The sequence below is a fragment of the Lithobates pipiens genome, unplaced genomic scaffold (assembly GCF_037356315.1).
Source record: "Lithobates pipiens isolate NorthernLeopardFrog02 unplaced genomic scaffold, aLitPip1_a1.2 Scaffold_3, whole genome shotgun sequence".
NCBI classification, from domain to species: Eukaryota; Metazoa; Chordata; class Amphibia; order Anura; family Ranidae; genus Lithobates; species Lithobates pipiens.
Genome location: NW_027507790.1, coordinates 149,598,651 through 149,615,268, shown reverse-complemented (window position 1 = coordinate 149,615,268; position 16,618 = coordinate 149,598,651). Strand labels below are relative to the sequence as shown.

Below are 16,618 nucleotides of genomic sequence, written 5' to 3'. Positions count from 1 at the left end.
CACAATGAGGTTTCATCTGCTTTCTGCACAACATAATGGAGGCTTCTGGATGAGCGAGATTAGGGAAAGGCTAGCTTCAGATATAAACCAAGTATGAATGACCCGTAAATTTAAGGGTTCTTTAAATTTGGTGAGTTTAATCTCACTGGGGGAGACTGTTTATGGAAACATGGCTGAAGCACATTTTTATAATGTAACACAGTTTTATCATGTACACTGTAAATGCTAAACCAGATGTATACTTTGGACTGATGTTCACATTAGTGGTTTTTGGAGGGTTTGCAGAAGTCTTGTTACTGAAGAAAATAAATTTTCTTTTAACTTTTAATTACTGTTCTATGTAAATATTTATTATTGGAAACTATTTTTTTAATGAAATATTCTAAATGAAGATATGGTTTGATCACATTGTTTATAGAGCACTTTGCATACTGAAAATTAATATGATCCAAAGGTTTCACTATTTTTAATTCACTGACTTGGAACAAAATATTAGCAACAGGTTCTCAAATGTCACTGGCTGGATGCTTGTTCTGGGTCAGGGACCAAGAATGTTTTTAAAGGCAATGTTAGCCAAATACTATGTAAATATGATGTAAAGGGGGGAGCTGTGATGTAAAGGGAGGACATGTATTGTAAACATGGGCCACTATGTAAAGATGGGGCTGTAATGTAAAAGGAGCCTGTTATGTAAGAGGGGACTGTGAGGCGAAGGGAGGGGCTGCTGTGTAAAAGAGGAGATTGTGAAGTGGGAGCTGAGTAATAGTGGCAGTAGCTAAATAGGGTTAGAACATGTAACATGTTCAAAAATATGAACTCACTTAGAACAAGTATGGTAAATATATATGAGTCTTTCTTATCTGAATGCTTTTTTCTACTCAGTGGCACAATTTTGGTCTTAATTTAGAGCCCCTTTATTACATTAATGACAAGTTGACTTGAATAGAAAATGGCTTGATTACATGGTCTTTTGATTTCTGTTAGGTTAAGCGTAATGAAATCGGGCAATCAAGTTGGAATAGAATTGAAGAACTTATAGATGGACATTTCTTCACAGAAGCATTTGGAGAAATTGAAAATCTCCTTCCTTCATTGTTCCCTCAGAAATGTTTCATGTCCCTCCTCAAGAACTTAATTCAGGTATTTACTTTTCGTTTTTTTTTTCTTAAGATATCGACCTCTACATTTGTAGTTTCCTCTATTGTAATAATCAGTCTCATTAAAAAATAAAAACAGTCTACATATTGACATTAGCATGTTGACCAGCTGTCACTACTGGCAAAACTGTACATAGATGAGCCAAAATGCATTTGTATTATCTTTGGACATACTTGACAATCGTGAGGGAAGATGACAGCTACTAGATTAGAGTGGTCATTCCTCATCACCCGTCACCTTTGGACATATGGATGATTACCTGACAAGCTAGTGTTTTATTGTGTACACTGGCAAAATATGAAAATGTATTTAAATGGACAAAGGATCTTATTTGTGCCTTTGCTCAAATTTTTAACCCACACAAAAATATATTATTTGTAAGTAATAATACCGTAGATTGTTTATCCAGGGAATATCCTATTGCCTTAGGGGCTCAGGAAGGATGTTTTAACTGTTGAAGTTGTAATACCTTCATTTTCTTTTGTTGAAACATTGTGGGCTTGTGTCAATATAAGTTTAAGACACTTTTGCAATTTAGAGGTTATTGGTATGCAGTTGATCTCCTTCTGACCTGCATTTGACCTGTGCAAAGCAGGTTTTCTTTTTCATAGACTAAAATTGGAATTCAAAACCCATTCAAAGCAAACAAAAGAACAACAACATAAGCCCTAACTAACAAGCAACTTGGTTTAAGGCAACAGAAACTGGCAGTAGATTTTCTCCTGTAAAACACTCAAAAACCATGCCGCATCGGGGGAGATTTACTAAAACTGGTGCACAGGGAATCTGGTGTAGTTATGCATAGTAACCAGCTTCTAGGTTTCATTGGCAAAGGTTAATTGAAAAAAAATGTTAGAGGCTGATTGGTTACCATGAACAGCTGCACCAGTTTCTTTGTGTAATAGTTTTAGTAAATCTCCCCTATCCTGTCAATCAGGGAATGGAGATACTTGGAGAGGCAATGATGTCATTAGGGGGCTTGCCTCTGGTTAATGCTTTTAGCTCTGTTAACATGAATGTGGCAAAATTACTTCCATGTTCTGATGGGCCCATAAGGTCTGTTACCTGTATCGGGATTGAGATTTGGTACTAGCTACATTAAAAATACAGGTTGTAGCACAATAATGTAAAATGCATGGCACATTGATTAGAATCAAATATTAGTAGAGCTATAAAAAATGCCTTGACTTCCACTCCACTACAACCATATTGACCAAAATGGTATTAGTTTACTACAGTGAGATCACAAATGTTTACTTAGTTTACTTCATTTTGCCTTAAATAGGTTTGACTGAAATTTTGCAGACCCCAACTTTTACATCCATTGTAAAATTGTGAATTGCAATATATAATGCCAGGAAGATTTGATTCTTCTTTGAAATTGCTTTACAAAAACTGTTATTTTAGATGCATTTCATCTGTAAACTCATACAATCAGAACATGCAGTCTCGTGAAGAATAGATTCCTAAATCGTTCTATAAAATTAACATTGCCCTTGTCTGTGAACATTTTATATTCATTTAACATTAGTATTATTATTGCTCCAGTGATTGTGGGCATGATAAAAAGAACTGTTGTGAATTGTGTTTGTTTTTTTTATAGGGACATGTGGACATCAACCATTTTGGGCAATTTTTTGGTGTGTTTTCCAACCTATTGCATTATCATCCTCCGTGGGAATCTGTTTCCATGTCCCAGTTTTACCTCAATATTCTTCAGTGTCCTATTTGTAAAAAAGGGACCTGGTCCTTCATCGAAGCCTTGATACGGTAATTATTTTAAGCTAAAGAAAGAGATATATGCCTGTTTGTAGACATACCATCACATGAACCAATAATTGGAAGAATTCATCTTTTACTGACCTGCCTCTTCTTAGATAAAATTAATATTGTTTCTGTGGTTGCCTGCACATTGTACATCATTGTGTTTTTTCTTTTTCTTTTTTTTTTTAATATACACAACAATTTCAGTAAGCCCATTGACATTTGTATGTAACATTATACAGCAGTCATCCTGAAAACCCTGGACCGCAGCTTAGAATTCAGGGATTTGAGATAGACTATCGTTTTTGTACATTAATCTTAACTCGGAAGTAATTATGAGGGGGGAGGTTGGGCATTGGGTATACTTTAAACCATGGGTGCTCAACCTGTGGCCCTCCAGCTGTTGCGGAACTTTAAGTCCCACAAGGCATTGCAAGGCTGACGGTTGCCACCATGGCTCCCAAAGGTAGAGACATGATGTGACTTTTAGTTCTGTGACAGCTGGAGGGCCACAGGTTTAGGGCCTATGCTTTAAACATGAAGTTCTGAAATTAGTCATCTTTTGTTACAAGTGATCTTTTAAACGCATTTATGCTTGTATATTTTTCCCACATTGCATGCTTTCTTGTGTTTATGCATTCCACATCAAACACCCTCTGCCTCCTTGTCAACATGCCTCAATTAAATCCTTTACTATCCATAAACCCAGTCCTCACTGGAACTGGAAGCTAGACTGTAGATCAAATACAGTGTACCATCATAGCCAGACTTTGGTCATTTGTGCTTTGCAAAATCAAAGTCTTTGTTGTACAGGAGAAACTTGGACTTGTAGCTTCTGTTTTTGCAGGGCCTCACTCCATGAACTCAAATTACTTCCATTTTTCTAATTATAATAAAACAGTTTCACAACTCCAGGGTTTTATTTGAACTCATGTTTGTATGTATATTTGGGTGCAACCACATTTGTTCATGACATTTTCAGGTTTGCAGACAATTTTCTGCTTCCTGACTAGAAGTGCTTCACAATGTTGTGCCTAGTTGATTTACTAGGGTTGCACCAATACCACTTTTTTCAGACCAAATACAAGTACCGATACTTTTTTCAAGTACTCGCCGATACCAATTACTGATACTTGTTTTTAATGTCTTTCTTAGTTTCTGTCAGAAAATTTGGTAAATAAGTACCCTTTAGCCTTCACTGATGTGCACTAATGAGTCTTCACTGATGGGGCACTGATAGGCTGCACTGAGGGGGACACTGATGAGGAGGCACTGATATGTAGTACTGATAGGTGGCACTGATTATGCAGCCATGATAGGATTAGGTGGCACTGATATGCAGCACTGATAGGTGGCACTGATTATGCAACACTGATAGGTGGCACTTATGGGCATTGAAATGCAGCACTGATTGGCAACTGCTGGCCTGGAATAATAAATTAAATGAATGACGAGAGGAAAGAAAGGATTTTGCAATGCTATATGCTACGCGATGTTCAACCTCTGACAGAGACGCGGAACGTCACTTCCGTTACGGAATGTGACAGCCCCGTTACTGAGTCTATTGGAACATGTGGCTACACCCTGCCTGGCCAGCTTACTTTCCGCTGCTTCCAGCCTGTTGAGGACTCGCTCTCCGCTCTGCTCAGCCATAAGTTCAGTATTTAACGTCAAACTAATGGCGTAATTTTTACAGTTATGCAGTCGGCAAGTGGATATGCTGGAACAATTGTCTTCTGTATGTTGATTGTACAACTGTAAAACGCCTTGCACTTGCTGCTGTTAATTATTTGTTTTCTTTCTCTACATAGGTGTTTTATTGATGATGCTTTCTGCTTATGCCATAAAACATTTGATCTGGAAATTGATACTAATAAAAGAAGACAAGTTGTTGCAGCAGTCCTGAAATTTGTTACCAACATAATGCAGGAAGAGGCAAAATCACTGAGTGCACGGTGAGATTTTCTCACTTTATCAAGCTTAACCACTTAAGGACTGGAAGGATTTACCCCCTTAATGCCCAGGCCATACGGCACTGCGTTAGCTGACAATTGATGTTCTTTTTTCCCCACAAATAGAGCTTTTATTTTGTTGGTATTTGATCACTTCTGCTGGGTTTTTTTGCGCTATAAATAAAAAAAAGTCCATCAATTATAAAAAAAGAAAATATTTTTTTTTTTGGTAAAAAAAAAGTGTATATTAATTGGTTTTCACAAAAGTTATAGCATCTACAAAATAGGGGATACATTTATGGCATTTTTTCTAGTAATGATGGCAATCAGGGATTTGTAGCGGGACTGCGACATTTCAGCAGACAGATTGGACACCTAACTGACATTTTTCACACTTTTTGTGAACCAGTGACATTATTACAGTGATCAGTGCTAAAAAAATATGCACTGACATTGTATTAATGACACTGGCATGGAAGAGTTTAACATCGGGGGTGAGCAAAGGGTTAACTGTGTTCCCTGGATGTGTTTACTAACTGTATGGGGGGTGGGCTGCCGGCTATAACACAGAGATCCATCTTCCTGCATAGCAGAAAGACGAGATCTCAATGTAATCCCCTGTCAGAACAGAGATCTGCCTTGTTGCGCGTTGCCGACCCACCATCCCAGAGCATCAGTGTTGTGAATGGATACAGCGGTAGAGGAAGCATACCGCTGCAGAGGGAGCAGAGCCGCATAAGCCGATGCTTCCCTTTATAGCATTCGCTCCTGTCCCAGGCAGAGTGACACCAAATGCACTCTGCCTTGGACAACAACATTACTACAGCTGTGTGATATCTGCAATGTTTACAGTAAATTTAGGCTGTGTTTACACTGCAGTACACAGCGGCTCACAGCAGGGGTCCTGTGTGTCCCCATTCACCATTTCAGGTCTGATTTTAGCCCAAATTTTTGGTTGAATTCTGACCTGAAATGGACCAGAATATGCACAGGACTCCTGTGCAATTTGCACTGGAGCTGCTCCGGAGATTTGTGAACCAGCTCCACAGAGAGCTGGTCACAATATCCTGACATGCGACTTGGATGTGAGGAAAGCCGCATCCAGTTTGCAAAAGTATGAACCCAGCCTAAAGGTCAGTTTAATCACGGTGTATATATAGCAATGGGCATATCTCTTCTGCACTGGTTACTGGGCCGCTTTCAAACTGATCGACAGGTGCACTGAGCCATACATTTCTGTTATTACCTGCAAGATATAATAGCAGTCTATGGCAAAGTGCGGCTAACCCACAGGAAAGCAACAGGTGCACTGCTCCGCACCTGAGGTGCGGGTAAACCACAGTGCATCAGTGTGAAAGCAGCCTTAAGCTTTCACACTATCGGTCTGATCGGTCCTCCTGTCCTTTTTTCAGGTGGACCCAATTGGACCCTCCTTTCACCTCTATGGAGTGTCTGTTTACACCTGCCTACCTCTAAAATGATCCGCAAAAAAAACAGAAGGGGAACCATTTCCTTGTGTCTGGGCAGATCGGCGGGCCCATAGATTAGAGCGGGATGTGCCCATGTCTGCTCTGCTTATGCAGAGTGGACGCGGACCTGTCATCCACCCGCTCTGGTCAGCGGGGGATCAGTAGTCATATCCCCACTGAACAAGTAAACTCTTCCCCGCAGTGGGGAAGGAACAAATCAATATGTAATTTACCAGCCTGTTCCTTTTCTGCTATTTGTTATACTAATGCAAAATACAATTTTGAAATTCTTAACCATTTCATTACATTGTAACCCACGACCGGTTCCATGAAAGGTTGAGCACCCCGCGATATAGTCTTCAGGCAACCGGGTTTGTAAGTGATCCCCAGTGCCCTTTATGCCAGGTTCTGTCTCTGATTTAGCTCAGGCAGAGATCTTGTACTCGGTGGAGGATAGTGGAGTGAATGAGGAGGGAGAAGAAGTAGAGCCTTTGCAGCCATACACATTCTGGTTGTAGAAAATTGGCAGGCAGACTTGCTCATCCACCAGGAGCTAGATTTGGGTGAGTGGGCCCTATTCCTGAAAGTGTTTCAGGACATTTGCCAGTGATGGACGTGGATCTTCTTAGCGACGAGGTTCAACCACAAGGTGGAGAGATTTGTGTCACAGTTGTGAGATCCGAGGGCCTTTGTGGTGGACACACTGGGGACCCTGTCGGATCAGTTCTTCTGTTGTATGCCTTTCCTCTTTTAAAGATCCTCCCTTGTCCCAGATTGAGTCTGAAGAAATGCCAGTAATACTTATGGCCCTGAACTGGCCAAGAAGAACTTGGTATGCAGTTGTTCTGTGGCCATTACCAGACCATCCAAATCTACTGTCTTGCAGTGCAGTGTCTAATTTACTCGATGGCCTGGCTGTATATGGTTCAATCTGTTGGAGCCTACCTTGCAGCTCCTTACTGTGACATTGGTATTTTCTCTTTGTGCTTTTGGAGGGATTTTGCACGGGTTCCCTTCATCTTGTTACACCATTATTAGGTGGATCCATCAGGTTGTTGTTCAGGTCTATTCTGTAAAGAAGGAAGTTTCTTCCTTTCTAGAGAACACTCATTCGATTCAAATTTGTAAGGCTGCCACCTGGTCTTCGCTCCACATGTACGTTTTACCAGGTGGACTTTCAGGCCCAGACTTGTACAGCTTTTGACCACAACGTGCTTCAGGTTGCTGTTTGATTTGAGCCTGGACCCCGTTTTGGTTGTAGTTGGGGTCTAGTGGCTGTTTTTTTTTTTTTTTTTTTTTTTTTTTTACCCTCCCCTTGTTGGTATTGTTTTGGAACTTCCCAGTCATCTTATATCTGTCCTATGTACTATATGAACAAGAAAATATGATTCTTTTTAACTTATCTGTGAAACAATTTATTGGAGTACAATACACAGGCAACCCTCTCCCATATGTGATTGTTTTATTGCTTACTAAAGAAATGAGGATTGCTGGGAGTGGGAGGGGTCATTGGGGTCCTTTAAAGTTTTTTTTGTCAGTGTTTGGTTATCTGAAGGTACCTTCCTTAGAACCTAGAAGTATCTGAACCTACCTGTGTCCTTTATATACTAGAAGAAATGGATTTTACAGGTAAGTAAAAAAAAAAAATATTTTGTTAAAACAAATGGTCTGGCCACAGGGTCTCTTTAACGACCAATTCCAGGAAGGCCGTGAAATACACAGGTGGACTACAACAGCAATATTCCACCAATCTAAAACTCAGTTGTTTCACTGCTTCAGTCACTTTAGCTGCTGCGTTTTGGATTTTGCTGTTAAAATGAGTAGCACTGAACATATACAATAGTAGAACAAATAACTTCTAACATGACTCTCCTTTAACTCTTATTCCCGGCTAAAGAACAGATAGCACATCAGCATTGTGTAATATCTTCAATAAAAACTTTTCTAAAAAACTTTATATATATATACATACTGTATAAGGAGATGAAAAAGGGGCATAATAAACAAATCCATCTAAAGTAGGGCTTGCTCCATCCACCAGCTTTCAGATTTTTTTTTCCAATACTTAATTAAACACGCTGATGTTAGAAGATGATTGGCTACCATGCACAGCTGCACCAGATCTTGCACTCTCCAGTTTTAGTAAATCAACTCCAGTGTGTTGTTAAATGGGTTGGACAGTTGTTTTTTTGTTTTGTTTTGTTTTTTATTATTCAGTGCATGGAGCAAGCCCCACTTTGGAGGGATTTTTCAGTTTTTTGCACTTTTGCCAGGTACTTTTGTGGATATTGTTCAATTTGCCTTTTATGGCAACATTATAATAGACCGAGGATGTACAGTAAGTAGCTAGTATACAATTTAACCACCTGATGTTTTTTTGAGTATGTAAGTAACCTATCAACAAGACTATATCCAAGACTTATCGTAAAGCACTAACAGTTTGCATTTATTCTTATGCTAGGCTCTCTGAGCGGACAGAATCCCATAAAACATTGTTTCCATCTTTTATTGTTGGAGTCTTTTGGCCTGAGACCAGGACTATGGTGTTTCTAAACAAGAATTTGACTATACTAACAGACCTAGTAATCATGTCCTACAAGAAAGAACTTCATTCCAAGAGTGTAAGTATTTTAATATTGTTAGCAACATAAACGTTTCTTCTGTGTGATTGCTGAGCTTTTAGTTTGTGATTAGATGAGGAATCCGGAAGTCAGTAAGGCATAGTATTGTACATTAATTAAGTGTTTAACAAGTCGTGCTTAAGAAGGTTTGCATCCTATATGGAGCTATACTAGGGAAGTACAGTTGAAATGAGGCATTGGGGCAGATTCATAATTGGGGGAATTATGTTCTTGGAACGCCTGCCAGTTGTCTGACAAAGATGTTAGCAAGATATAGGTCATCTTAGCATTTCTGCCCTGAAAACTATCCAAAGATGCAAGGTAAGTGCAGCTGTATGTTTTCAGCAGTTGTAATTTCACCATCAGTAACTCATACTCTTCTTTTTTTTCATTTTACAGTACACAACCCACTGGGGGTGCTAGAAATCCCACTTTAACTGTCAGGAGCTTTGTTCTTTTTGAAGCTCATTATTAAAAAGAAACAAATGCTTATGTGGACCTTATTAATTGTCCAGAATAATTTTTCATGCTTTTTAATGTGTCAGCAAGGAGTTAGCTTACCATCTAAGAAAAGAGTTGCCACAAAACTTGTAATTTACTTTTGGGTGGAAAAGGACATTTTTTATGGTTTTCAAATCGCCCCTCACAATAATGTGCATAGGTGGGGGTTTGCCTTTTTTCTCCAATAGCTGTGTCTATGATAACTATTTGTAAATCCTCCATAGTAAATTCTGTTATGGCTGTGGTAACTTAAGATCAGGGCTGCATACATGAGTACAATTATACAAGCTCCATTCACAAATCTATAATTACATTTTGGATGCGTTATTTTAAATGTATTTTTCATTATAACAATATAATCAGATGCAAAAATGTATTTCTTTTGAGAAGGCTAGATAGCAAAAATGTTAAATCTGAGGATATGCCTTTACTTTACTGAAATTGATGCAGGGAACTGCATACATGGGCTTCTAATGAGAAAAGACTTGGGCTTTATGTACACAGGACATTTTTCAACCTCTCCTGAATGATTTAACTTGACAGCTAGAAACCAGGATCTAAAAACGCCAGTTTAGCTGCGCTTACCTGCTGCATTTAGTCACGTTTAGACACGTTTGCATCTAGAAGCGTTTGTTAAAATGAAAAACATGTAAACGAAACGCTGCTAAATAAGTGTTACCGCGTTTTATCAGCGTTTACACAGGGATTTGCCGTTTTAAATGCCTCTGGACATCCGTCTGAACCCATTTTTTTGCGTTCCAAAAAAAGCTTCTAAACTCAATTGCCTAGAAACTACTATAAACGATCCTGTGTACATGTACTGATAAGATAACATAGAGGAGAGTTCAGGGGCAGCTGAGAAATGCCCAACTCCTCCTAAATGTCCATTTACCAGCAGCACTGTATATGAGGCCTTAACAGTTACAATGAAGATACTGGCAAATAGCAAGCTTGTTACAGTCTTGCCTAACCCCTCCTACTCCCAGCATTTGAGTGATGGACCTTAATCTCTTGACTAAGAGTGCTTTCTGCATTGATACAGTTCATGAGGATTTACAAGTGCATTTGGCTGCTGATCCTCAGTGTTCCAGAGTAGCTGTGATTATTTGAATATTTTCCTACGGATTTTCCTTGAAGAAAACCAAACCCTAGTGTGAAGGGGGGCAGCCTGTAAGCTGACAATTGCACTGGATCCTACCACAGATGCTCACCTTGGTGGGCAGTTGCATCTTGAGAAGTAGCATGACTGGGTTGCTATACAGGTCCAGGACTGTGGTCTGCTGTGGCGGAGCCCATTCCTTGAAGCCCCTGTGTGTTACAGTATCTCACAAAAGTGAGTACACCCCTCACATTTTTGTAAATATTTTATTCTATGTTTTCATGTGACATCACTGAAGAAATGACGCTTTGCTACAATGTAAAGTAGTGAGTGTACAGCTTGTATAACAGTGGAAATTTGCTGTCCCCTCAAAATAACTCAACACACAGCCATTAATGTCTAAACCGTTGGCAACAAAAGTGAGTATACCCCTAAGTGAAAATGTCCAAATTGGGCCCAAAGTGTCAATATTTTGTGTGGCCACCATTATTTTCCAGCACTGCCTTAACCCTCTTGGGCATGGAGTTCACCAGAACTTCACAGGTTGCCACTGGAGTCCTCTTCCACTCCTCCATGACGACATCACGGAGCTGGTGGATGTTAGAGACCTTGTGCTCCTCCACCTTCTGTCTGAGGATACCCCACAGATGCTCAATAGGGTTTAGGTCTGGAGACATGTGTGGCCAGTCCATCACCTTTACCCTCAGATTTTAGCAAGGCAGTGGTCGTCTTGGAGGTGTGTTTGTGGTTGTTATCATGTTGGAATACTGCCCTGCGGCCCAGTCTCCGAAGGGAGGGGATTATGCTCAGCTTCAGTATGTGACAGTGCATGTTGGCATTCATGGTCCCCTCAATGAACTGTAGTTATGCAGCCCCAGACCAAGTCACTCCCACCACCATGATGACTGTAGGCAAGACACTTGTCTTTGTACTCCTCACCTGGTTGCCTCCACACACACCATCTGAACCAAATAAGTTTATCTTGGTCTCATCAGACCACAGGACATGGTTCCAGTAATCCATGACCTTAGTCTGATTGTCTTCAGCAAACTGTTTGCGGGCATTCTTGTGCATCATCCTTAGAGGTTTCCTTTGATGGCAGCCATGCAGACAAATTTGATTCTGTGTGTAGCGTATGGTCTGAGCACTGACAGGCGGGCTCCCACCCCTTCAACCTCTGCAGCAATGTTGGCAGCACTCATAAGTCTATTTCCCAAAGAAAACCTCTGAATATGACGCTGAGCATGTGCACTCATTTCTTTGGTCGAACATGGCGAAGGCCTGTTCTGAGTGGAACCTGTCCTGTTAAACCGCTGTATTGTCTTGTCCACCGTGCTGCAGCTCAGTTTCAGGGTTTTGGCAATCTTCTTATAGCCTAGCCTTTCTGCCCCTGGAGGCTTTGCAGCACTTGGGGCATGGTAATGGCTAACCCTTGAGGTGCCCAAAAGTGGTGTGCTGATTCCATCAGAGAGTGTCCTGGTAGCACTGTACAGGTGCTCTGAGTGTCTCTGTTGGCATAGGTGCTGGGCATGTGTGTGCGCTCCTGGTGTAATGTAGTGGTGCAACCCAGATGACGCATTACGCAAGAATGGCAACCATTTTGCATTTGGCCCTTTCTGGTCCTGCTACCGACCATGAAGGATGCACCTAAAGCAGCTCTACGAAATACAGCACAGGCCACCTTACAACAGGGGGATCTTGGGCCTCTACATGGGACACTGTAAGGCTGTCCATACATTTAATTGGTACTGTGAGTATTGCATGCTTTGCAGGCACAGCAAGCATGGCAGTGTTGAAAGGGGGGGGGGGGGGGTACAGTGATCTGGAGGACTTAATCCCAAGATACAATTAGGGACAGTCTTCCTTCCACATCTTATTTCTGGGGCAACAAACTGGCTCAGGCTGTTATGCAGCATCCGTTTTTTTTTTTTCTCCACTCCATCTAGGGGTTCCTTTATCGGGGACATTTGTGTCTAAGGAGGAATTTTCTGATGCCTTTGCCACAATGCTGGAACAATTGGCAGACATCTGCAAGAATGTGGTTGAGTGACGAAAGACATTCTAGGCCTTCATCACCACAGGAGCTACATTGTGAGTTTCCTCTCCCACCCTTTCTAGGGTCGGAGGAAGAGTAAGGGTTTGAGGAAGCAGATCCTCATTAACATTTCCTAAATGCAAAGATCCACAGTGAGTTGTCAGCACGAGGAGGAAAAATAGCCGATTACCGGCTCTGTTTTGTCACATGATCAGATGTCATTGGCTGACAGCTGATCACGTGGTAAGGGGTCGGGATCGACCCCTTGCTCGGATCCGTGATCAGGCGAGTCTCATAGACTCGCCGATCACAGAGCGCGCCGCTGGCCGCAGGCCGCTCGTGCACAGGACGACGTCAATAGACATAGTCCCGGCAAAGCAGGTCCGCGCTGTAGCCGTCATTCGGCTATAGCGCGGATATCTAGTGGTTAAGATAAGAAACATGTGCACAGGCCTTCTCTTTATATTTGTATTTTTCTCTTGGAAATAAACACAAACTATCAGTTGAACGTATTTTATGGAGAGGTAGTAGAAGATGTACGGCTTGTGTCTGGACGGCCAACTTCTTTTTGTCTCTCAGTTCCATTTGTCTATGGGCAGCTTTTAGTTAGAATACAGTTTTACTTTTTTAGCTTTTGGCTATGCAAGTGTGCACAAAACATTTGAACGACATCATTGTGTTTTACTTACTGTCCTGTTTTGTATGTTGTGATTTTTACTGATATGATTTCATTTTGTAAAGGTGTTATCTGAAGAGATTGCCACACTATTGAATGGGATGCTAGCAGCTACTGTGGACTTCTGGATATTGCTTGGATTCTACTTAAACAAGAATTTGCTGCATCAGGTGGCCAGTGATTTTCTATACTACATCTGTGTTTCATGTGAAGGTATGGTCATTTTTTTCCCCTAGACACTTACATTGCTCCTATGTGTATACAACCTGCAGGGTTCTAGGGAAATAATCAAATTTGATTACATTATTCACCGAAAGCTTAACTCCATGCAAATGTGAAAACAAAGATTAATGTATTTGTTAAAAATGTGTTAATTGTGAATGCAGTTCATGCAAATTCCTAAATCTGTCTTTATATCAGCCTCTGGCCATCTCCTGTATAGTAGCATTCACAGGCTGTTAGAGGAAGGAATAGCATTGAGGAATGGGCTCATAAGGGTGCTTTACTGCCAATAAATGGGCTATGGTTGTGTTTTGGACCAAGCTGGGTTGGAGCTTCAGTGTAAAGTCAACTATATGACAATACAGTTTGGGTAGGGGGGGGGGGGGCAGGGTTATAAGACAGGTTGAACAGAATTGTAAAACAAATCACATATTCATAATTCATCTGAATCATTTGCTGCTTGCCTTGAATATAGTTTTAAGAGTGTGTATATTAAAGTATAGTTGTGTGGAGAACATTTGCTTTGTTTAAAGCCAGCATTGTATAAGCTGGAAATGTCCTTTAAATGTGTAAAGTCAGTCCTTTGCTTTTATTTCAGAGTTTACTCTAGAAGAAAAAGAACAGTTTGTTTGTTCTATTGCTTCATCTTGGCTTCAGATGTTGGTCTCAGAAATGATATTCAAGAACCTTTACCTAGAGAGCAGTGTTAACATGCCACCTGAGCCAATAACTTTGGAGAAGCTGGTAAGCAGTCACAGATATAGATATGCAGGCAGGTGGACATTGTACTAACAAACTCTATGTTCATAGCATTACCTTAACCTTTCTGTTACTACAGCAGTGCAGTGTGTCTTCATATGACTGCAGTTTATTAGGCACCAGGGCTAGACATAGTGCACTTAGTAATCAGCTGTCTGTAAGAGAATTGGTCTGATTCTCCCTTCTCAAGCCTGTGTGAGGCCACTTGCTCTGTCGGCAAACAAAAATGGATGGCAAGAGCAGGAAGAAGAATATTTATGGAGAATTAATTGTGGTTTAAGGCATTTTCATGCAAAATTCATAGCTTGCAGAAGTTAGAGGTTGTAAAGTAAAACATTTTTTTTCTTACAATAACACAGTATACTTACCTGTTTGCACAGAGCAGCCCAAAACCTCCTCTTCTGGGTTCCCCCACCAGCGCTGTTGACTCGCTCCTAAGCCAGACTGTATGCGGCTAGACACAGACAATGCGGCTCAGCCCTGTCCCTGTCCCCTCTTTACAGCATTTGACTAACAGCAGAAAGACCCAATGGTTTTTAAGAGCAGAGAGAAGTGAGCGAACAAATGCAACCGGGCACATTATTGGATCAATGGAGGATTCAGGTAAGTATTAGGGGGTGGCGCACCTAGTGGTAGAAAAAGTTTTACATTAATGCAAGGAATGCATTAAGGTAAAAAAAACATTTTACTTTACTTTTACTTTTACTTACCTCTTTAAATTGGCTTTAGACGCAGCATTTAATGGATAACCATTAGCAGGTAACATAAATGATTCCATGCTTTTAATCCATATCTAACATTTTCTGTTATGTTGTAATATATATATAGTGACAGTGAAGGCCTCCCTCCACTGCATGAGGCCTGGTTCACACTAATGCAAATTCAGGTGCAACTTTAGTCACACAGAATCGGATGACAATGGAAATCACATTGTTTTCAATTGTGCCTATTCACATCAATGCAGCACAGCATGGCACGATTTTGGAAAATGGTCCTGTGCTACTATGGTGTGATTCCAGAGCGACTTTGGACCCATAGAATCTGCAAGTCAAAACAACCAAGTCGGAACTACATAATCAAAGTGAAAATTGGATCAAATCACAGACGCAGTAATGTGAACCTAGCCTAAAAGTAGGGAAAAGGGACTCGCATGAATATTAACTGGAGGAGTCCCGAGTATCGATTTTGAGCAGAGAAAACCTTTTACAGCTTTCTCTGGATTTTGGTATTTCCGGATTGCGCACCGCCGTTTGAAGAATTCTCTAACCCTGTATCCAGGTCTTGCTAAAGACCAGCAGGGTGTGTCCAGGTACGCACAACCCTTATACTGATGGGCTTGGGCATAACTCAGGGCTCTCATCATGCGATGGGTGTGGGCTCCAGCCAGGAGACAGCAGGTCTCAGCGTTGGAGGCAGGAGGGCTCCCTGTCCAGAAGACAAACGACTTAAGAGGAAGGTTGTGCGCATGTCCAGGTCTATTCAATGTGGCAGACAGGTACCTACTCCAGCCTGATATCTGACAAAGAAAGTGTTGGTCACTGTGGTATGCTGTAGAACAGCCATGCTGCAAGGGAGCAGTGTGTGTGACCAAGACTCTAGCCTGAAGAAGAGGCATTCTGACAAGGATGGGGCCTGAGGGAAACAGGAGGCTAAGCAGTTTGTGTTTAATTGATGTTGTGTGAAACTGAAACCCTGGCAGTATGCGAATCCTAATGTAAAGACTTTGACTTTTTACTTTTCAATAAAAGTGGGGACTGGCAAGCTCTAAAACAACAGTCCGGACTGATTTGGCTCTAGCTACTACCAATGAGCTGAATAATCCCCAGGATCAAAAATTCTATAGGTCAATTTAACCAGCTTTGCCACATGTTTAATAATTGCGCAACAGTATTATTTTGACTTTAATATAATGTTACAATAAGCAACATATGTAATTTTCAGTGGGGAACACTCTTCCACGCATGCATGGATAAGAAGGTCTGACTGCTCAGTTACTCTTCAGTACACCCGAAGGGATGTCAATGCTTTCTGATAGACAAAGGAGAGTGATAGAAAAAGTACAATGAGGGCAAGAGAAATGTTATTGAGGGCTCCAGAAGGAGGGTGGGAAATTAGTGGGGGGGTTGGGGCAAATGCTGTGATGTATGGGAGGATCATTCCACAGGGGATACACAAGAATTTATAGGTGAAATGGAGATAATTTTCCCAGACATTAGACTATAAGCTCCAAGGGGATTTTTGGATGTGGGTGTTCTGTACTGATGCTTAAAGTGGTTGGTTGTATACCCTCAGAAAAATAAAACCCTGTAAGACAAAGGCATAATGAGCTAGTATGCACTGTCAATGTTTTGTAGTGTCAGGA

At 41.0% G+C, this 16,618-nt stretch overlaps 1 protein-coding gene across 1 annotated transcript in view; it reads left to right on the top strand.

Moving 5' to 3' along the window:
- SLF1 (SMC5/6 complex localization factor 1) overlaps positions 1-16,618 on the top strand; it is a 187,256-nt gene that overhangs the window by 101,104 nt on the left and 69,534 nt on the right. The window contains exons 8-13 of the mRNA XM_077462392.1: positions 985-1,140; positions 2,762-2,928; positions 4,734-4,877; positions 8,805-8,964; positions 13,341-13,488; positions 14,096-14,241. Of these exons, the coding sequence (XP_077318518.1) occupies positions 985-1,140; positions 2,762-2,928; positions 4,734-4,877; positions 8,805-8,964; positions 13,341-13,488; positions 14,096-14,241 (921 nt within the window). The remainder of the gene's footprint in view (positions 1-984; positions 1,141-2,761; positions 2,929-4,733; positions 4,878-8,804; positions 8,965-13,340; positions 13,489-14,095; positions 14,242-16,618) is intronic.